The sequence below is a fragment of the Equus przewalskii genome, chromosome 30 (genome assembly GCF_037783145.1).
Source record: "Equus przewalskii isolate Varuska chromosome 30, EquPr2, whole genome shotgun sequence".
NCBI classification, from domain to species: Eukaryota; Metazoa; Chordata; class Mammalia; order Perissodactyla; family Equidae; genus Equus; species Equus przewalskii.
Genome location: NC_091860.1, coordinates 25,722,290 through 25,744,709, shown reverse-complemented (window position 1 = coordinate 25,744,709; position 22,420 = coordinate 25,722,290). Strand labels below are relative to the sequence as shown.

Genomic DNA, 22,420 nt, shown 5'->3' with positions numbered 1-22,420 from the left:
TGTTTTTTTAAAGGTGACACACACATGTACATACAGGGACAGAGAGATCGTAGAGAGAGAGGGAGGAGAGAAAGAAAAAATAAAGGAGAGGGAGCGAGGGGAGAGAGAAAGATGGCTCATCCCTTTGAGACAATAAAAATTGGACACCTCATTTATACTTCAGGAAGCAATTCCGAGAAAACAGCTCCACAGAGTGAGAACATTTCTCCAATGCCCTCATGTTTAGAAGGTGCTATGGACAGAACTCTGCCCCCAAATTAAAGTGAAGTCCTAAACCCCTGTGAGACTGCATTTGGAAAGGGGGCCTTAAAGGACATAATGAAGGTTACATGAGGTCATAAGGATGGGCTCTGATCCAACAGGACTGGCGTCCTTGCAAGAGGACGGAGAGAGCCCAGGGATGTACGTGCACAGAGGACAGAGGGAGGAGGCAGCCCTCTGCAAGGCAAGGAGAGACCAGCCCTGCCGACACCTCAACCTTGCACTTCCAGCCTCCAGAACTGTGAGAAAATAAATTTCTGTTATTCAAGCCACCCAGTCGATGATACTTTGTTATGGCGGCCCTAGCTGACTGTGCAGAAGGGGGGGGGGGTCAACCAAGACCACAGTTGTTCCAGGAGTTTCTCTCTGTCCCCTTTCCTTGCCCCAAATACTGCACACAGTGGTGGCAATCACTTCCCACTGGACGTTCTGACAACTGCTCCCAAGTCGCATCTGGAAGAAGACTCAGTCAGTCAGCAAGAATGGTGAACACCGCTGGAGGGGCCTCGTCGGGAAGGACTCCCCATCTCTTGATCTGACCAAGATACACTGGCGATCTTCAACACACAGGCCAGATTGAGGAAGCATCGTTTTTCTCCCCAAATAGCGTTCCTTATCTATTACCTAACTACGTCCTCTATTCTTTTCTTATTCAGTGGAGACTTTGCATTGCTTCTGAATTCTATAGCAGAGATGTCTGTCTATATTAACACTTAAGAGTGCTAGCTGGAAAATTATTTACCAACTTTTAGTAATAATTGACGCATTCCATAAATTAAATGCATGAGCAACTAATCAAAACCTACTATGAATCTCATTTTCAATTATGACCATAATCAAGACAACTTATTTATTAACCAAAGGCCCAAGTGTCCTGCTATGTAACTCCTGTCATTCCGTAAAAGAACCAAATGCAGCAAAGGAAACTTTACCTACGGATGGAGTGAGCCAAAAGAAAACATCAAAATGCACAGCTCCTAGATTACGGTGGGCGCCCCCCACCCTGTGGTGAAGCACGGCTTCCATCCAGCCCCGTGCTGCTGTACCATGTGGACAAGTCACCTTGCCTCTGGACCTCACTTTCCTTATATGCAAAACGAGACCATCAGGACCAACTAGTGTTGGACTTCACTAGGACTAAAATTCTCTGTTCCCGATACCTCTCCCTTGAATTTGGTCCATGAGGATGGCACTTATAAAAACTGTCGAGAAACCACTTAAGAGCAGCCATGTAACTCACGAGGGTGCACCTGCTGTGGAAGCATCTGCATGCGCTCGTCACCCTCCTGAGAGGGCCGGGTTGCATGAGACCCTGAAATAACGCCCCATCTCCAGTTCCATCAGGACCACACTCCTCGATGAGCATGGACAGACTGCCGTCGAGTGACACTACTTCAGGGTTATCTCTAGGTCCCAGGTCCAAACGGATGAGCATTGGTTCACACTCAAAAAGCTCATGTGGACAAGACAAGTCTGGGGCAGCCTGGATTTTTAGAAGCTGGATGCTGGAAATTAGAACTGGTTTTACTGAACGCATGCAAAGATGCAGTACATTTTTAGAGACTTAGAAAGAGAGTGGCTGTCACGGGCCTTACGGATCTCAATTCCTCCTAAATATTGTTTCATCATTCTCCAGCTGGGGCTTCAGTTCAGTCTGCAGCAATATTCGTGGTAAGTTGACCCAAGGGATCCTAGGATTCTGAACTTTCAGAATACCAGACCCAGAAAGATCTTTAGGTTCATTTCAGTTGCGTATCCTGTGACTTGCAGTAACGTGCTCCTTCCCTCCCATTTCCCACCACGTCCTGGAAGGACATGGAAGCCCATTGTTAAGGGAAACGCTCAAGGCCGTGTTGAGCCCTCAGTCAAGTCGTTTTCGATTCAGAAGCATCTCTTCCTGAGCAGCCTGCCTCAGTGAGCCCCTCCTCCAGCCAAAGGAAATGTGATGTGGAGACAAGTTCTTCAAAGGGATGGTGACCTCACCACGTTCTGCCAACACACCAACGGTTCCTCCCTGAGTGACTGTGTGTGCAGAATGAAATGAGGTTCAGCGTGTCAGAGACAGTCACTGACTTTTAGCAGGAATGAAGCAGAAAACAGATTTTAAAAATATCTATGTATATATAAGAGAAGGAGGGGATGGCCCCGTGGCCGAGTGGTTAAGTTCACGTGCTCCGCTTTGGTGGCCCGGGGTTCACTGGTTTGGATCCTGGGCGCAGACCTAGTACCACTCATCAGGCCACGCTGTGGCAGCGTCCCCCATGCAGGCACTAGAATGACTTAGAACAAGGATATACAACTATGTACTGGGGCTTTGGGGAGAGAAAAAAAAGAAGAGGAAGATTGGCAACAGATGTTAGCTCAGGACCAATCTTCCTCACCAAAAAAAGCATAAAAATAAACCAACAAAAAACCCCTATTAAACCTTTATATAAGAGAAGGAAATTCACACTCTGAATAGTGTTTCCAGTATGTTCAGATTCCTGGTTCTCCCACATATGTTGATAAATCCCAACTGTTTGGGGCCCACGGAGCACCGACCGCACGCACACCGTGGGTCTTGGTGACACCCCAGCAGCTGGCGGGAACAGCGGCTGGCAGAGCAGATTTCCAGCTCCCTGTGAAGGGGATGCAGCGGGGCTTGGATTAGAGATGACAGAGACAGCAGAAGCTGAGATCAGAGCGAGAGTTCTGAGAGCTCGAGGTGGTGGAGGTGTCTGGGAGGGGCTAAAGGGCATGGAGATGAAGCTCAGAACAGGGGCCAGGCAGGGCCTAGGAGAGGCCGACCACAGGGGGCAGAGGTCACCACACGTGATGGGGGGAAGGGCAAGTGCCGAAAGTGGGAAAATCCTGTCAGGAAGCAGTCAGAGAGAAGGGGACGTGTGCTGTGGGAGCAACACTGAGTCCGCATTACAGTGAAGGAGCAAATACAGTCAGGAGCACGAAAAGGAAGACAGCTTCTGCACCTCCAACTACTCCACAAAAACATGAGACAGTGTGGAGGAAAGCAGTATAAACAGGCGAGAAGCAGACTATGATGTGGTTGCTCCGTGTAAAGAAGGAGAACGAGGGGGCCGTTCTGGTGGCGTAGCGGTTAAGTTCGCGCAGTCTGCTTCAGTGGCCTGGGATTCACAGGTTCAGACCCCAGCCACGGACCTACACACCGCTTGTCAACCATGCTGTGGCAGTGACCCACTTACAAAATAGAGGAAGATGGCACAGATGTTAGCCCAGCAACAATCTTCCTCACCAAAAAAAAAAAAAAAAAAAAAAGAAGGGCAATGAAAGAACTGTTACAATTTCTCAGTGCAAGGTCCAAGAAAAGAATTCTGCTTACTAACCACTACCAAGAATCAGTTTTATTGTGCTCTTCTCTCAGCCACATAGTTTTCAAAATCACTCAATCCACTGACATTCACGACGGCACATACATCCTCATTTCTTCTTTGGCAATGCCTCCCAACGGTAATTCATCCTGATTTTAACCACCCCCATCCCTTCCTTGTAAAAGGCTAAAAACACATAAGCGTCTTTGACAGCAAATCTTAAAGAATTTTCCATAGAAATTCCTATAAAAAACTATTTGAAAGGTTTAAAAAAAACAAACCCACCAACTACATTCCTTGTAGTTTGGGCCCATGGACCAACACTCTCTCCATTGTTTGTACTTACTGTATTTGGTTTTGGTGTGAATGGAGCAGTTCTCCGGGCAGTTTTCAGAAACCAGCACAGGACTGAAGAGATTTGGACAACATTCCAGCTTGGCACAAACTCGCCGGCAGAAATCCGCAACTTGGTCAGACGTTCGTACAATTTTGGCCACAGCCCTGTATGTTTTGCCTCTGTACCTAGAAATAAGGGAGTTTAAGTGATGGCTAGACCACAGAATCGCTCAGACCTATGTGGTGCAGCGAGTTCCAAAAGCAGCCCCTTTATTTTCTAACAACAAAGCACACCGTGTGTGAGTTCCGGGTCATTTACTTTTATTGTTCATTTTGATCTCATAAAAATGTTCTTAAGAAACGCCCGACCTCGTGCACAATATTTGTGACGACAGAGCTCAAACGGGATCTCTGTAATAAAGATTTCCATTGAGCATATTCTCATGGCGCTGTACCTAATTTAATACCAGATATTAGCAGTATGCGGTACATACCTAGTGGACAGAATCCTCAAAATGAAGTTAATGAAATACAGTGTATTTTCTTGCTTCTATAGTATTTAATTTTTGAAAAATATGAGTGGATACGGTGTCGTGATTCTCTGTGAAGACCGTGCAAATTCAGAACGGAAATGTTATCTTTGTCAAGTTGCATATCATATTGTTGAAATGAAGATAATTACTATCATTCGTACACAGTGTCTTATTACATTCATGCTGCTATGACAAAATACCGTAGACTGCGGGGCTGTAAACAACAGATATTTCTTTCTCAAAGTTCTGGGGGCTGGAAGTCCAGGATCAAGATGTGGCAGATCCTGTGTCTGGGGAGGGCCCCCTTTCTGGTTGATAGAGGGCCTTGTTCTTGCTGTGTCCTCATATAGCACAGAAGTGGGGAGGGAGCTCTCTGGGGTCTCCTGTATAAGGTCACTAATCCCATGTATTAAGGCTCCACCCTCAAGACCTGATCACCTCCCAAGGGCCCCCATCTCCTAATCCTAAGACATTGGGGGTTAGGATTTCAATAGACAAATTCTTGGGGGATACAAACATTCAGTCCATGGCAAACGGTATCTGTGCAGAATGGTGATAGGTACGCAAGGTCACGTTTAAGAGGAGAGAAACACAATAGATTTTATAATTAAAAACCCAACAAAACACGCAAAGCAACCTTATGAGTGAGACACGGGCAGAGTCTCTGCATCGCAGACGCTGGGAGCAGGAGACTTGAATGCTCACAGAACCGTAATGGGCCTCAGATGAATTATCAGTAGTTAAAGGAAAAGATTTCTCTAGCTCTTCAATGTGAAAGGAGTAAATGCAACGACAGAGCCTTCAACACAGCGTGCCCACTGGGCAACCACTCGTCTCCCCCTCTAGGCTGGGAAAAAGTGAAACACACTCCATGAGCTAAGACTCGCTCCAGAGAAGCCAGCTACCCTTGGCCAATGCTGCCACGGGCTTTGGCTTCCTCTCCACGAAGCAGTAAATCTAACAGAGGGACCTGACACAGGACCTTTGCTCATGCTATGGACTGAACCGTCCCTCCAAAATTCAGACATTGAACCCCTAACCCCTCATGTGACTGCACTTGAAGACAGGGCCTTGAAAGAGGTCATTAAGGTTAAAGGAGGTCATAAGGGTGGAGCTCTAATCCCACGGGACTGATATCCTTGCAAGAAGAGGAAGAAACACCAGGAGTGTGTGTGACACAGCAAGGTGGCTGTCTGCAAGCCTAGGAGAGCGGCCTCAGGAGGAACCAACCCTGCTGACACCTCGATCTTGGACGTCCAGCCTCCAGAACGGTGAGAAATACATTTCTATGGTTTAAGCCGCCTGATCGGTCTTATTCTGTTAGGGCAGACCTAGCAGACTAATGAAAACAACTGTCACCTCAAGGCGGAAGGGCAGGACAGGAAGGGAGGACCCCAGGACAGTTTGCTGACACTTCAGCATCAGCAACAAATGTGTTTTCCATGCTAATCATGGCTGTCACTTCCCGTGAATTTCTCCTTTTTCGGATCAGATTTTGCAACAATTGCCTGAGGTCATCCTTACGTGTTCTTCCTCTAATCTTAGGGGGAAGACCATTAAAGTATTAAAATTTTCCAAAACATTTTTTCGAGGCACCAGAGAACGAGTCCTGGAAATTCAAACACCTTTTGTGTTTATCCACCATAAACTGATTTTACGGTATTAAGGTATGGGAATCTTAAAAACACAACCAACACTCCTTACAGAAATGGTTGTCTTAGTGCCATGGTACTTAAATATTAATTAATCTCTGATGTCTTCCCCAAGGCCCTAGAAGAATTGAGGGCAGTATAATATTGTTTTCCTTCTTTGAATAAAACATAACTGTTTCACGAAAAATGAAAATGACCTGCCCCCTTCCACATGAACATGACCAATAATTTACGGTGAGAAAGATTCTAGCATCTAGATATTGTCCCTTGTTGCTTGTCACTTTTGAGAAAAAGACTTTCTCTTGCCCAAGAAAACCCACATGGAAGGAAGTCACTGATCCTAAACTGGAAACCAGATCTTCTGGGAAGCAGTTTGGATGGATTCTTGTTGTAAAATTAGGTACTGAAGCCCTCATTCGAATATTTATGGTCAAGAACGCCTGGCTGAAAAGATGAGCATCTGGAAATCAGTCTGAATCCCCTTGGGTACAGTTTTTAGGACTATCATTGGTAGAAAATAACTGCAGACTCTTCAGTTGGCAACGGCTCACAGATCTTTAGTTCACCATCTCACTAACCTTAGAGTCCACTGAAATGATGACACGTCGAAACAGCCGGGGCTGTTAAACTCTGTCCTTGACGTGTACCCTAATTTTTAAGTTGAAATCTTGGACAACAATTTATTTTCCAGGAAAATAGCATACTGCAGTAGCACTGGCAGAGAAAACTTGTGTTAGTTTTTAGGAAACTAACCAAAATCAAGAGACAGTGAACGACCAAAGAAAGCGGGCATGGACGACTAGGGATGATAACGCAAACTCTTTGCCAACTTGCTCTTTCCGGCTCTCGAAGATTCAGGTCCCTAACGCTCCACCACAAACACAACAGGGACATCAGGCAAGCGGTGCCACTAAGACTGCAACATAAAGAGACTGCCACTTCTGAAATTTGTGAATAAAACATTAAGTTCAAAATCTAGACCTGGTTTACTCAGAATAAAGTGGTGATAGAAATAAACAGGATAATAAACTCCTCCTGAGTTTATTTCAGTTTGGGTTTTTTTCTGTCTTTCTGAAGATTGGAAAATATTTTCCCCCTAACAGCAAAAAAAAATAAATTTTAACTTGAAAAACTGGACTTTACGTTCATTCCTTGGTTTTCGCATCCCCAGTCCCTCTGTACTCCTTGTTCTTCCATTTCTCTCAAGTGCAAGCTTGACTTTCTGTGCAGTAAGAACTAAAAAGCAATTCTTTGTAGATAAGATCATGCTTTAAATCCCACAGGCTTGCACGACTGTAGATTTTTTCTAGGACCTCCACTGACCCCTGCACCACAGAGGGGGCTCTCATCCCCTTTTGGGTGGTTCCTGCTCACTGCTTCTGTTGTGTTGCATAATAAAAACAGCACAACTCTGTGAACCCAGCCTATGTACTGTTCTGGGACACAAGGAATAAAAATACTTCACTGGGACATTTCTCTTGTAGTTTTTTTTCACTACGATTCCAGTGGTCCCACGGCTCTCCTAAAAAGCTCAGTATCAAGATTCTTAAAGTCCCTTAAAAAAAAATAACAGAAGGTCAAAAAGCAGGAGAAATGTGAAAACTGGGTTAGAATTCAAACTGTGGAAGTGGGGCCCAGAGACAGATATTTATGTTCCCACACCTGCAAATTCCGAAGCAGCCACCTGCAGCGACAACTTAAGGGGATGTAAGGAGAAAGGGAACAAATGCACGTGGAAAATGGAAAAAGGACAGCTTTGTTCCCCCTCCAGTTTAGGATGATTCAGTGGAAGCAAGTGTTTTACTAGAAGTTCCCACAATTAGGAAAAGCTGATCTAAATTCCCGACAATGGAATTATAGGATGGTTTAAAAGCAATGGGCTCCTCTCCTCTTCCCTGCCCTTCCGGAACAATCCTGTCTAACGCCACGGCAGTGGTGGTTGGGGAAAGCGGGGTGGGACCTACAGTGCCCTGGTACAGGGTGGAGGTGCTGTGAGCGTGGCCGGGACCTCCCACCCCTGCTGCCGGCGTTGCTGCTGGCAGGTGGCCTGCAGCTGTTGGTCCCTTTAGGGTCGCTCAGCTGCAAAAGCTGCCTTGCCCTCCCTGCCCCTTCCCCAGAGACAGCCCCCCTGCAATAATGACTTATTGCATCAGGGGCAAAAACGCCTGGCTGCTCGGGACCCACTCGGGACCACCATGGAGGGGTATTCTAACTCCAGAGCTGTCATGGGCCACAGCCCATCTCTCCCTCTGCCCAATCGGCTTCCTTCCTCTCTCTTCTACAGGTGCCGGTCCTAGGGGTCCTCTGCAATTAACCCCCACCTGGAAGGATCCAGACCTGTGGCAGGCAAGGAGGGCTCTGCACACGGGTGATGGGGTGGGTGGCACTGAGTGTTGATGCCCAAGTGGGACGAGAACAACGTGACAAGAGCCTGGTTGCATAGCGGGGCCTGATCGAAGACACAAAGACACAGAAGACAGCATGAGCCACGTTTCCCACTGTCAGAGGGGGGGCGTTGCAAGTACGGGAAAGGAAAAGACTAGAAGGAACCTGCGGTGTCGGACAGGAATTGGAGCATATGATTCTTCCAGACTCCATCTGCATCTCTTCTCCTTACAACCTCACTGGGTCCTTATTACATGGCTGTAAAAGCTTAGCCATGAGCACAACTACATGGTGAGTCTCAAGATTCCTTGCAGTGGAACTTAGAACGTGGAAGTGGTCTTGAGAACTCCTGATCCAAGAGACAGAGAGATAAATACAAATGCAAATGTGTTCTTAGGTGTGTGTGTGTAGACACAGACTCGTACGTGTACACACACGTACAGACACACAAATGCCCTCGCTCTGTCCACTGAGAGCCTGGGAGCCATCCCCCTCTAACAGTAGTGAGTGTACGAATGTCAGATCTTGGTTCTAAATACCATTTTATACCTCCCCCACTGAAAAACATCCCACCACCAATCGCAGGAAAATCAAGGCTCCCGGGAGAAACAGCTAACTCCAGGACTGGGGCAGAGAAAGGACTAACAAGCCAGGAACATATTATCGGGTCAGAAAGTGAAAAAAGTATCAGAGGATGATGGAGAAATGTCCAAGGGATAAAGAAAAGCTAGCTTGATGTGGCTCCCATTGGCCAAATCTGGGGCAACTGAGCATCAAGATAAGTGATGGGGGCAATGGATGATAACCCATTGAACAGAACAGGGATCCATGAATTCTTATGGATATAAATAAATTTATGACTAGATGGAAAGTTTGATGAAGAAGGGGATATTTACACATGTGAAGCATCTCTCCACAAACTACCTCTGCAGTGGAAAAGCGTGGCAGACATCACCTTGACTAAGTGATCAGAGTGAACATCACCGGCGACGCGGCAAACGGAACTTGTGTGCCAGCAGGCAGGATGCAACGAGAAGGTACTTTCTTCTGTGAGATTCCTGCTCAAGATGCATGATCTGAATTCGGTCATGAGGAGACACCAAAGGAAGTGGCATTCTACAAAAGAAGTGGTCCAGAGTCTTCAGAAATATCAAGGTCATGAAAGTCAAGGAAAGTTTGAGCAACACTTCCAGAAGAAAGGAGAGTGAAGAGAGACAGCACCCTAACGAAATGCGAGATTCTGGACTCGGTGCTCTGGCCATAAAGGAAAATACTGGCATAAGTGGTGAAACTCAAGTGGAATCTGAGGATCAGATCGTAGTCAAATGTCGACATTCATTTTCTGATTTTGATTATGTAGGAGAATGTCCTTGTTTGTAGGAAATACACAGCCAAGTATTAGGGAGGAGTGGGGTATGATGCCAACGACTTATTCTCAAATCCATCAGGAAAAAGAAGAGTCCCTTTATTCTATACTTGCAATTTTTTTCTGTAAGTTTGTTTCAAAGGAAACATTTAAAAAAATAATAAAACTAAATGTGGTTATATAATGGCTCAAACTCCATTCAGCCCCTTAGACAACCCATTTTCCATCAAATGAGCCTTTCTGAGTGCTATCGGTTTAGTACAGGCGTAGACTCCAGTTATTATTGCAAAGATGGAGGAAGAAGTAATTGCAGCATCCAGCTTGAGCCTGAACCAATCGACTGGCCCGTTTTGGAGCTGGTCAAGAAATTGGGGCAACTGCTCAAACATCTCTTTTTTGCAAAGACATACTAAACACACAGAGATACTGGCCTATCAAGAAACACGGGAAAAGGCAGCTTCAGGATTCTGCCCACCGGCCGGGGTTTCGTGGGATGAGCGCATTTATGTAATACTGTGCCTTCCATTTTCTCAAGGACTCTGCACCATGCGATCATTCGATCCTTATACAATCTTCCAAGAGAGAACGGGCAGGTGTCAGTAGTGCCACCTGACAGACACGGAGCCTGTGGGGGGGCACCTGGCACCTTCAGTAGCGACACAGGGCATCCAGGTGACACTGCGAAGCGAGCGTCCTCGTCACCTCACTTCTCTTTATTTGAACACAAGGGAAAACAAGAATCTGTTCTGTACCTCTCCCCACCATAAAAGGCTTAAAACCCATATGCCAATGACATATTTCTGTAGGTAGGGATGGGAAGAGAAGAGCTCAAAAGCACGGGATAACGCCTTCGCTTTATCCTGCCGATGTGAGTCTGCAGGGAAAAATACTTAGCCATATAATTTATTAGATGCCCAGCAAGGCTGTGGTAAATAGGAAGATAAGGTTTCTAAAGCATGTATTACAAGTTCTGTAAAGAAAAAGAGGAAAATATTGCAAGAGACAATCAAGCTGGTACACACAGCAGAATATTCCCTGGCACTATGAATCATCTCAGATGGAAGGAAGGAAGAAGGAAAAAAGAAACAAGTAAAACATCACTGGGTTGGAACTGATGGACAGCAAAGAGAACAAAAAAGGTCGGGGAGGAGGGAGTTAGGGGACGCTATTCGGTACGAAGCAGATCCTTCCGGTCAGAGTTTTTTGTTTTTTGTTTGTTTTTTTTTTTTAAGATTTCTTCCCCTTTTTGCCTTAGTGCTTTTGCAAAAGTGAAATGCCAGAGAAATCTGGGAAAACGTAACCTTCTCATCTTTACAAGTGGAGCACATAAGGGATGCTGAGGATGACAGCAGTTTCGGACACACCCTTTGAAACAGGACAGGAAGTCAGAGAACAACAGAAACACACAGAGGGCACAACGGGGATGTTCTCCCTGGCTGTCCATGTGGGGACCCACTCAGAAGCCTGGGGCTGATGTAAGGTTATTTTATGATGAAGACATCTGAGATTCAACAGATGCAGAAAGAAGCTATCTTGGAACTTCCACTATCTGACCAAAAGCAGAAACTTCTGAGACACGAGGACCGCCATAAATTCCCTCTTTGGGCTCACTTCTAATCCCTGGGGAGAGCCCAAGAGTAAACCGACCATAAACCCTCTCTTGGAGGAGCTTCATGGCCATGAAGAAGACAGAAAGACGGCTCACACCACATAAACAAACATTATCACAAACTTTCTTATCTCCCATGTGTTCTCCTAAAAGGCCGTTTGTCTTTCCTAAAGAAACCTATTTGATCTTCCCATAGAGAACTTTTCTCCCCACTCCCTTTCCCCTACTAACTTAGGTAGAAGCTCCAAATTCTAACTGCCCCTTTGAGTTACTCATCATGGAGCACTCCCAGGTGTATGTGCATTGCACAGGTAAATAAACTCTGTCTTGCCTTTCGCTACACTATCTTCTGTTAGTTTAATTTGCAGCCTCTCTGGCACTGAACCTAAGAGGGTAGATAAAAAGATTTTCTCCCCAGCATCAATAAGGAAGTGTGAGTGGCCTTCTGATACTTTCCTACCAACCAGAGTAGGGTTTTATTTCCACCTGTGAGTGCATATGGCAGGGTGGGGAAAGATAGACAGATGAAGATGGAGAAATAAAGAGTGCTAGAAAAAATGCCTCTCCTCTTTCAGTAGTTAAGAGTTGAGAAAATCAAAATGGATTTTGAGTCAAAAAGACATAGAGAGTGAAAAAACCACACAGGTGTAACCATCCATTCATAACTATCAGCCTGGTCCAAGTGGGATGGCTTCAACTTGGTCTAAGTTCTATCATTCATCTTCAAAATGACCCATATCAGGTCGCATCTTCTTAATCATCAGAACCTGGGTCAATACATTGGTTCACTGGCTTTCAGTTTTAGGATACTCAGCTCCTCAGAAATTTCCCTCTTCTTTCTTGATGCCTGCATTTCAAGGAATGGGAACTCTGTGCAATAAATGGGGTGTGTGTTTATTTTAGGAAAGACGACGTCTAGTTCATACAATCCTAAACTGGCCTGTGTTTGAACCAGAAACACCACGTCCATAATCTGATGAGTTTAAGCACACACACAGAAACGCAGTCTTCTCGTCACAAACTGGTCCAGCTGCTTACTGAATGTCATGTTCACAATATTCATTTCCAGAACAGCAAACGACACAAATCTGAGCAAGGTAAAAATTAACACATAAACAAACAAAATCTTTTCCAGTGAAAAGTCTCTTTGGGGATCCTTTATCACATAAATCACTCTAGAGCCAAATATTACATCTTACCCTTCTTAAAATGTGGGCACGAGTAAAAGGCCAAAAAAAGGTGATACAAATAAAAACACATATAAAATTAGTCAACGCTTATGGAAAAGGAGAAACCAAAATATTATTTCTATAGAGCTGAGCACGACTCACCAAGAGTAAAGATTTGACTTTATCTCTACGCTTCTGCCAAATTGATAATGAAGTCTAATTCACTCAAAATTATATCAGGATATTTCCTCTTTAAGTATTTGGAACAATTGCAAGAAAAGCCTGGGAAAACTACTTAGCTTCCACCTGGCTTTTATAAAGATTATCACAAAAGCCATTCAAAGAAGAGTCAAGTCTTTTTTTTTTTCCCCTCAAGAAGATTTTATAACATGTTAGAAAACATATTTAAATGTCTCTAGCTGCACGGAATTGGAATTTTTTTCTTATCCCCTTTAGGTATCACCTGAATTCCTCCTCCTGAAATTCAAAGTAAGGTAGGTCAATTCAGTATACTTAAATTCATCGGAAAGAAAGAATTTTCTCTTCCAGAACCGCTGAAATGAACTACATTAGCATCCATTTTTCCTTCAGTACTATAGTTACAGTTTTGCCTTTCAAAACACACTGAAGACAAAATAGGATTGACTCCTTACACGATGTTCAAATATTATGATAATTTTAGTATAAAAGGTGTGGCTGTTGAATAAATAGGAAAAAAAATCTCTGACGGACAACTGTGGAGGACAGTGTTAGTTTTTCTTCTATTTACAGGTCAGACCCTTACAATGGCACCTCCATCCTCTCAAGTAAATAGGCCTTTACTCTTTAGAAGAGGAAAAAACAGTCAGAAGCCCCAGATGCTGAGTGATGGCATTCACCAGGCCCCAGAGATGGGCGACCTCATGCCTTTACTTTCTGAAAACTCTGCCATGTCATAATTCAGCGACCACAACCAAGACAACTGAATGCCTTCAGTGCAGGTCTCCCCTCACTGAGTTAATTTATTCATGGCAGAAAATATTTCAGCCTTTCAGCTAGATGGGAAGAAGCCAGCCTTCTCTCCCCATATTTGCACTAAAGAAAATAGCAAAGTTGTCAAGATCTAAAAAGTTGTCGTTTTACATCAGAAGGAAAGCAGTGACTCAACATGTAGTATTCTAACAGGCACGCTCCCGCTGAGTGTACATCTGTTATCATTAGCAGCTGCTCTGGGACGCTCCTGTGATCCAGCACACTGGAAACCCAGTTCAGAGAGACATCTTCTCATTAGAAGTTGCTGTGTTAGATTCTGCTCAGGAACTCGCTGTCGTATTGGAAAATAATAGGTAATACATCGCCTTTGCATACGGCTGGCTGGATCTCACCGTGTCCGTTCTGATGGCATCAGGCTGGATTTAAGGAAAGCCATGATCGACTGGGTAACGCGAAAATGAGCGCGAACACTGCAGAATGAATGCTCCCGGTCATTTTGGTATCAGGAGCAAGTTTCTAGCTTATTAAAGAGCCGAGGAGATTTTAATGGAACTTAAAATGTTTGTACTTTATCTGTTCCCATATCCATTAGGTGTATTTTGCATGTATTGAGTTTTATGGAAAAAAAAAATTAAAACAGGAAGGAAGGGGACCAGCCCTGTGGCCGAGTGGTTAAGTTCACGAGCTCCACTTCGGTGGCCCAGGGTTTCCCCAGTTCAGATCCTGGGCGCGGACCCAGCACCGCTCATCAAGCCATGATGAGGTGGCATCCCACATGCCACAACCAGAGGGACCTACAACTAGAATATACAACTATGTACTGGGGGAGCTTTGGGGAGAAGAAGCAAAAAAAAAAAAAAGAAGATTGGCAACAGATGTTAGCTCAGGTGCCAATCTTTAAACAAAAAACGAAAAAAAGAGCTTCTCTGTCTAACTACTCGCTCAGGTTTTCTGCCCCCACTAGGACTACGAATTGCCCTTATCAGATAGTGTTCTACTGTGGCTGATGTCTCCCCCTTAGATAAAGTAGAAAAATCTGCAATAGTAGTCTAGAAAAAACTTGTTCTCCTTTTTTCTGGGCTAAAAGTGAAGCTCACTTAAAGATTTCTTGGGAAAGAAGGAAAGGATGAGACCCGGTCTACCTTGCCTTGGCATGACACTTCATACAAAGAAACATTCTCCTCATTTAAAGATATTCCCCCTAATTTTTGTGATTTGGCAGAATATCATTATACCATAAATGACTTTTACTGAATATAAAATTACAGAGATGTTCAAAAAAGACCCAAGGAAACGCTGAGTGGGTAACTGACAATGAAAGTTGAACCACAGTGTAATATCTCAAGGTCTTTACTCAGTACCAGGATAAGGCACCTACAGAGGAAAATACTCCTGGTCATAGAAATAATACTTAACTGTCCTCAATTTTCACTATGAATAGGATGGGTACTTTCTTTAAAGGAGGGCTTAAATATATCCCAGCCTTCGAAAAATGGTTCACGCTTTAAAAAAGCTTCATTCTCAAATGTTACATCTAAATGATATCTTGGGACACTGTAAGATAAGAAGTTGACCAGGGCCAGCCCTGGTGGCCTAGAGGTTAAGTTCGCCATGTTCCGTTTCGGTGGCCTGGGTTCAGTTCCCAGGCACAGACATGTACCACTTGTCTGTCAGTGGCCATGCTATGGTCGTGGCTCACATCTAAAAAGAGGAAGATTGGCAGTGGATGTTAGCTCAGGGTGAATCTTCCTCAGCAAAAAAAAAAAGAAGAAGAAGAAGTTGACCAGTAATATCTCATCTATTTGAAAAGCACAAATGAATATTAAAAGTCCTCTCAAAACACCAAAGCAATTGTTAACCATCAAGTTATCTGCCAAAAAGGATCTTTTTCTGTCTGCCTCAGGTGTTTATTTTACACTGACCAGCTGAGTGATTTAAGCACATCGACCCAGTGGGTGCTCTCAGTTTCAGAGTTCGAGAAATGCAGAGCCAAGCAAAGACATCCCCTTTGCAATTAGCCTATTTCCAAATAAAAGAGGAGGTGATCAACTCCATGTCAACCCACAGCCCTTTAACCAAACCAAAGAGAGGGCTCAGTGCCTTTCATCTTTTAAAACTGTCATCTCTCAGAGTAGAGAACGTCTGTCGGTGGCACAAACTCTTTACAGTGTCAAATGTTAGGAGCTGTGAATGAATAATGCATAATAGCGATGAGGGATATTCTCTCTTAGATGAGTTTTTCCCCTTTTGATCAAATACCTATTGGCTGTGAAACACAATACGTTTTTATTCCAAATGTTTAACACAATAAAGTATTAGTTAAGCAAATCTCTGCTTTACGATTCCTGAGGCTTATGGCAACGCTGTGTGGCAAAAACGCCACTAAACCCGTGCGTGGTACACAGAACCTTGGAACGCCAGTCCTTCCGTTTGTTTCCGTTCTCTGGGCTATGTCAAAAGGAGGAATGACAAGACTCAGGGCAGCAGGCCAAAGGTGGCAAGAACCCTGGTTTTCCAGAACGGAAAACACTTACTTTGCCTTCAGCGTCTCTTCCTGAAAATTCCAGTGTGGATCTTCCACCAGCTGCAGTTCCCGTAAGACTCTCCCCGGCTTGTAAGCCGCATTGATGAGCATGCTGAGAACCTGTTAGGAAATGAGAACGGCCATGAACTTTGACAGCACCTTTCCTTCCTAAAACAAGAATGCTTGGAAACCACCCTGCAGACACTTAAGACGTATCTGCTGTATCTCCAGTAAGTGAAGGGCTCTGATGAAGATGGATGGAACATTGTGCAGGCTAATACAGACTTGACTCGCCAGCACCGGCATAAAAAGGGTGGTAAGAGGGGCCAGCCTGGTGGTGCAGTGGTTAAGTTCACACGTTCCACTTTGGCAGCCCAGGGTTCACTAGTTTGGATCCCGGGTGTGGACCTATGCACCACTTGTCAAGTCATGCTCTGGCAGGCATCCCACACATAAAGTAGAGGAAGATGGGCACAGATGTTAGCTCACGGCCAGTCTTCCTCAGCAAAAAAAAAAAAGAGGAGGACTGGTAGTAGATGTTAGCTCAGGGCTAATCTTCCTCAAAAAAAAAAAAGAAAAGAAAAGGGTGGTAAAATCCAATCCCTCTGGCTGGGAGAGTGTGAACTGCCAGGCAGAGGGGAGAGTGGACTCTCACCAACATTTCTGGTTGCAGAAAACGGGATCATTTCCTGCGAAGAGAGACTCAAGATTCTTCAACAGGATTACCCATCAGTAGGACCAGCTCCTGAGAGTTTCATTTTGTTCTTAAAAATAAATTCCCAAAGGAATCATAAGCCGGAGACAAGAGGTTCGTGCCAACACTTCAGGATAGACTTTAGACCCTTGGAAGCAGGGTTAACAAACTATGTGAAACTCACCTGATACTCAAGCAATTTACGCACATTTCACCCAAGGACAATTCTCTCAGAGATGGGAGTGTTTCAAAAGAAAGACTGGAGCATCTAACGCCGTCTGATATCATAATTCCTCAAACTCTCCTTCACTCCTGAGTCCCAAGTCCCAGAAAATAAGCACGTTGCCATTGCCTACTGCGACACTCACAGAAGGACCAGACACTTTGCTTCTAAAGTCCCAGCTGCACATGCTGGGGAGATAACAGGTCCCCGTTAACCGCAATGTGCTTCTCGGATGAGAAGAGGGAGCTTAGATCCCTGGGGGCCCTTCCCTACCCATAAAGCAAATCATTAACAGTGAGCACTGATGAGTTCGGGCACGTTTCTGAACTGCTGTTATTGGGGTACAGAGCTTAAAGAACGTTGCTATGTCTGCAACGCAGCGTACTTAGGAACACGGAGACCTTAGAGGTTTTGTTCCCTGAAATGCCCATTTGCTGAGGACCCGCCGTGTGCCAGGTCCTGGGAGCCCCAGATGGGAAGAGGACACAGCGCCTGCCACTCCTGAAGTCTCTTCCTGTCCAGAAGAGGACTTGAGCTCAGGCTTCACGTTGCAGAGCAAAGCACCACCCAGAGACTGAGAAAAAGATCTCTTTGAGATGGGAGCCTGGCAGCGATGCCAAAGCACCTTCGGCTTTCGGGAGGAGACCAGTGCAGCATCGGTGGGAAGGAAGGAGATCAAAGCAGGAAGCAGGGATTTTCATGCACAGTTTTCACGTAACTGACGTGTTCCCGGATGTAACTGGCACGTTTGGACCCTGATTTCAATCAGAAAAACAGCAAAGCTTTCTCCTACCATAACCGAGAGGTCCATCTCAAAATATCGTATACTGTGCAGTCAGCACGGCAACTGTACTTGCCTTTGCCTGGGGAGCATTTTGCTATACGCTTCGAGGGCCCCGTAACTCCCCATCAAGCGAACATGGTTTTGCCAAGGCTTTAAAGGGCCATGACAAGGCAGGACGAGCAGTTTTGGTGTGCTTATGGAATCTGTCTTAGAACAATCATCTGATTTTATTGTTTACTGTCAGCACAATTTACTCAAACCGAGTTTAAAAATAAATCCAATTAGAGCTGGCTGAAATACTGCACAAAGTGTTTATCAACAGACAGTAAACTGTCAACGGATTCTTTTCATTGTGCTTCACCAAGGAAACCCCGGAGCGCCATGTGATTTGCTGCCTATCGAAAACGCATTTTGCGGCTGTGAAAAGAAAATGCCTCGCAGAGTTCAAATCAGTCTGGGAAGAGGCGGCAATTAAATTGTAAAAAAAGCATCTAATATTGAATAATTTTCCCAATGCCACAGTATTCGTCTCCACATTCAACAAGCTTTCTGTAAAACTGTGGAGTGGTGAGCTGAATAATCTTTGCGTATGTGACATTTTAGTGCATTATAGTTCCCTCCATAAAGACAACTTAGCTGAAGGCTGTTATGACCATGCCGAGTTAGAATGAATCACTGTACACCTTGCAAAACATCAGAATTCACGTCATTACCGTCGTGATCAGAAAGGGCAGCATGGACTCCGCCCGCAATGAACTAAGAGGATGTTAGGTATGAAGTCAAGGACACTGTTCCCCATAAACTGGTGTTAGGTGGTTTGAGTAATTCAAGGCAGAAATTCATGCTAGAGCTACGCCTCAGTGGATTTCGTGGGGATCATGAAATATTTGTTGAGAATATCCTTCTACACAGAAGTCCCACAGTGTGTTAGAGCAGAAAGGCAAAAAAGCTTTACAGATGGACAGATCTGAGATCAAATCCCAGTTGCATCCCTTAGAAGGCACGAGTCCTTACACAAGATGCTGGATTGACTTTCTTCACCTCTATAAGGGGGCACTGCCATTTATCTGGTTCATAATGAACGGGATCAGAACACGTCACCCCAAAATATACCACTCTGGCACAGGGTTATATCGAGCTGAGGGCAGTTGAGAAACAGTAGACACAGAAGGAACGATCTCTTCCTTCCTCCCTTCTGCCAAGAAGCAGGGCGTGAATTCCCTTTTCGTAGGTGTCCCGCCCTTTCTCTTGTACCAGAACAACCCTTGTCACCAGAGATGCAAAGATGGCATGGAGATGAGTCTACATAAACAAAGCCTACTAAAGTCATCCTTGCCTTCCATTAGTTTCCCCCCTATATTTCCCTTCCCACAATTTACCACCTCTAGAAGCCTAAACTCCTTTTCCTTGGTCTTGTCACTCCTCCACAATTTACGGTCTTTTCATGAAACGATATGTAAAGATCTCAAGCCTAAGGGGCTTCTGTGGGTTTCCACTTCTTTTCTGTGAAGCCTGTGTGAGTGTAAAATTAACCTTTTCTCCTGTGCATCTGTCTTTTGTCAGCTTAATTTGCACACCCCAGCTAACGAACCTAAGAGTGCAGGGAAAGATTTTCCTCCTCTACAATAAGGATGTTATGAGAAATAAAGGAGGTAACATCTTGATATACAGAAATATTTAAAGGTAGCCCTCTTCTCAGTGTCAGTGTGGTCCTCATCAACCCATAAAATAACCTCTCTCCTGTGCCTCCCACTTCTCTAGCCCCACTGGCCCAAATGTATGTTTCAGTTGTGCATCTTCACAAAATAACTCTCCTTAGCAGCTCCCTGACTTTCTTGTTACTGCTTCCTTTTCAGAATCAAACTTCTCATATAAACAGTTTATACTTTCAAATTCTTCATCTTCAACTTGATTCTCAACCCACCCCAATCTAGTTTCCTCTCCAACCACTATGCAGAAATGCTTTGAGAAAGGGTACCAGTGACCTATTGATCACGCCCAATTCACACTTCCCTCTAACTGGGCCTCCAGGCATCCGACAGCACGTGCCCACCCAGCCCTGCTACGCCTCTCGGCTTTCCTACCTCTGCTCTAATCAGGCACAAGAGTTGGTCAGGGAGAGAGGAAGCAGAAGTGGGAGGGGTAATTAGAGGCAGGAAGAGATGAAACGGAGAAGAGAGAATAGGAGCTGTTAGCAGGGAAAGGGGCAGTCAACAAACGCTAGTGTCCTCCCCACTCCTTCCCTTCGTGTACATGTCAGCACACAAAAGATCACGTAAATCGATGGGAGTTCTTTTCTGTCCGCTTCATGAAATCATGTGATTCCATGATCTGCTCTCATATTCACTAGCATGAAAACTTCTCTCCAAACACCAAAAGGGATGGAGGCAATGCCCAACGTCAACGATACGTGATGATGAAAGTTATAACAATGTTGAAAGTGCACGGAACCCCTAGATAGGAAACCAAATTTCTTTGAGTGTCAGAATTAGGAAATACTTCAGAATGCAAATACGGCTCCCACAGCTGGAGCCCGGCTGTTTTAATGGAAAGCAGACAGACTGTTGACTTTCAAAGGTCTGCCATCTGCGGATTTCTAGTGACCATGGGGACGGGTCTCATGGGGGTAGACGTCCAGAGTCAGAAGGGCCCACAGGGCAACAGGAAGGAGCATGTTCTCTCTCTTGAGGGGCCAGGAAAAGGGTCTGGATGAAAAGGAGCCCTCGCTCCCTCACACGTTCTCTCTGTTTCCACAGACCTCTCTGCTGTGCAGTCCATTCAAGAGCCATGGTTCTCATAATCTGCTTTTTACAGAAATCAGGACCATCGAAGGCCCTCGGGCACCTAAAAGATGTCTTCTTTTCCAACTCAGAATCAGATGGAATGGGGCTAATTTTACGAATAGTTTTTTTTTTTAAGTAAAAGGATCAAGAATTTTTCTTGCTTAATCAGCAATTTCTCTATCAATAGGGTTTCTCTGGTGAATGGGATCTTACGTGGAAAACTGCAAGGGGAATAAAATAAGAAAGGATTCAGACTTCAACCCCTGGCGTGGTCAGCACAGCTGGAGGCCCAGCGAGTTGCAGAGCAGAGAAGCAGAGTTGTTTTTTTTTTTTTTAAACCAGATTTAAATGGAGAATGTTAATTAAAACATGTCTCCTTTGCCAAAGGAGTTTGGGTTTCAGAAGAATGGCGGCAACGGTGCACCTTTTTCCAGAGTTCTACCCCGCTGACTGACCCTCCATCCTGCACCAACAGGGTTGACAGCATTTCCTCTTAAACGCTCACATAAGCGAGTGCCATCAAAAGCTGGAAGTAGAGGAGCATGTGCTTGTAAGAGAAAAGAGGAAGTCTGTTCTTCTCTTTAGTGCAAACGCAACCTTCTACGGAACCCAGAGAAAAACCCGGAATGAGCTTTGAAAAGAAAAGAAAGCGAGTGATTTTTTTCAAGTTATTTACCCCTTAAAAGTAGGTGTTTGCATTCCGTCTCCACTACCTCTAATACACTCCCCAAATATCAATCTAATGATAACCACTGTGTTCATCTCTCCTTTCGTTATTAGTTACAAAAACTGTAATAACAGTAATACTCAGACATAGTTCACCAAGAGCTCTATTGCTTTGGCCCAAACGGGCCTCAACCTTTATTTAGATTCTCGGCATGAGGCTGACGTCCCCTGGGCAGCCCACTGCCCCTGGAGAGGAGGCGCTCCCACCCAGGTCCGCAGCAAGGTTAGGGAGCCCCAGTGCTTCCCAGGGAGGCAGGCCCCCCCACCCCCCGCACCATGAACTCCCCATTTTATTTTTCAATTTGATTGAAAGACTGTTCCTCAAAGGAAGCTAGACTTTTCGGGAATTTTCCACCTCCCCCTGGAAGACCACCAGGATAGACCAACATCGTGCCCTGTGCCTTCATTCACCAGAACCAACACTTCTAGAACATTCCTTCTACCCAGAATCCAATTCCCAGAGAGCTCTGTATTTTCCCCTATTCTGACCCAGTCTCAAGCCCCCTACCCGGCTCCCCAGATCCATCCAGTATGCCCCATGGACTCATGGTCCCTCATCAGCAAAACACTGGACACAATGCACCTCTTTGCAGAATATTCTTTTTTACCTGGGGTTTTCTCTTCTGCTACGGACTGAATTGTGTCCCCCCAAATTCATATGTTGAAACTCTAACCCCCAACATGATGGTGTCCGGAGGTGGGGCCTTTGGAGGGTAGATAAGTCTAGAAGAGGTCATGAGGGTGGGGCCCCCATGATGGGATTAGCAGCCTCCTAAGAAGAGAACAGACAGCTTGTTCTCTCTCTCTGTCTCCCCCCCACCCCTCCCCGCCATGTGAGGACACAGCAAGAAGGCAGTTGTCTGTAAAGAAAGAAGAAAGTCCTCTCCAGAAACTGACCGTGCTGGCACCCTGATCTCAGACTTCCGGCCTCTGCAACTGTGAGAAATAAGTGTTTGCTGGGTCAGCCCCCCAGGCTGTGGTCTCTTGTTACAGCAGCTCGACAGTCCTTCCCTCTTCACCACCACACTGCTCTTTCTCTCAACCGGACCATCCTCCTTAGCAGAGAAACTGCTGGTA

The 22,420-nt window shown here is 45.1% G+C and overlaps 1 protein-coding gene across 7 annotated transcripts in view; it reads right to left on the bottom strand.

Annotated features, from left to right (window-relative positions):
* SFMBT2 (Scm like with four mbt domains 2) overlaps window positions 1-22,420 on the bottom strand; it is a 244,238-nt gene that overhangs the window by 17,579 nt on the left and 204,239 nt on the right. For all 7 annotated transcript variants that reach the window (XM_070601099.1, XM_070601103.1, XM_070601097.1 and 4 more), the window contains 2 exons: window positions 16,144-16,253; window positions 3,934-4,109 (listed from right to left, as the gene is read on the bottom strand). In XM_070601099.1, coding sequence (XP_070457200.1) covers window positions 3,934-4,109; window positions 16,144-16,253 — 286 coding nt within the window. The remainder of the gene's footprint in view (window positions 1-3,933; window positions 4,110-16,143; window positions 16,254-22,420) is intronic.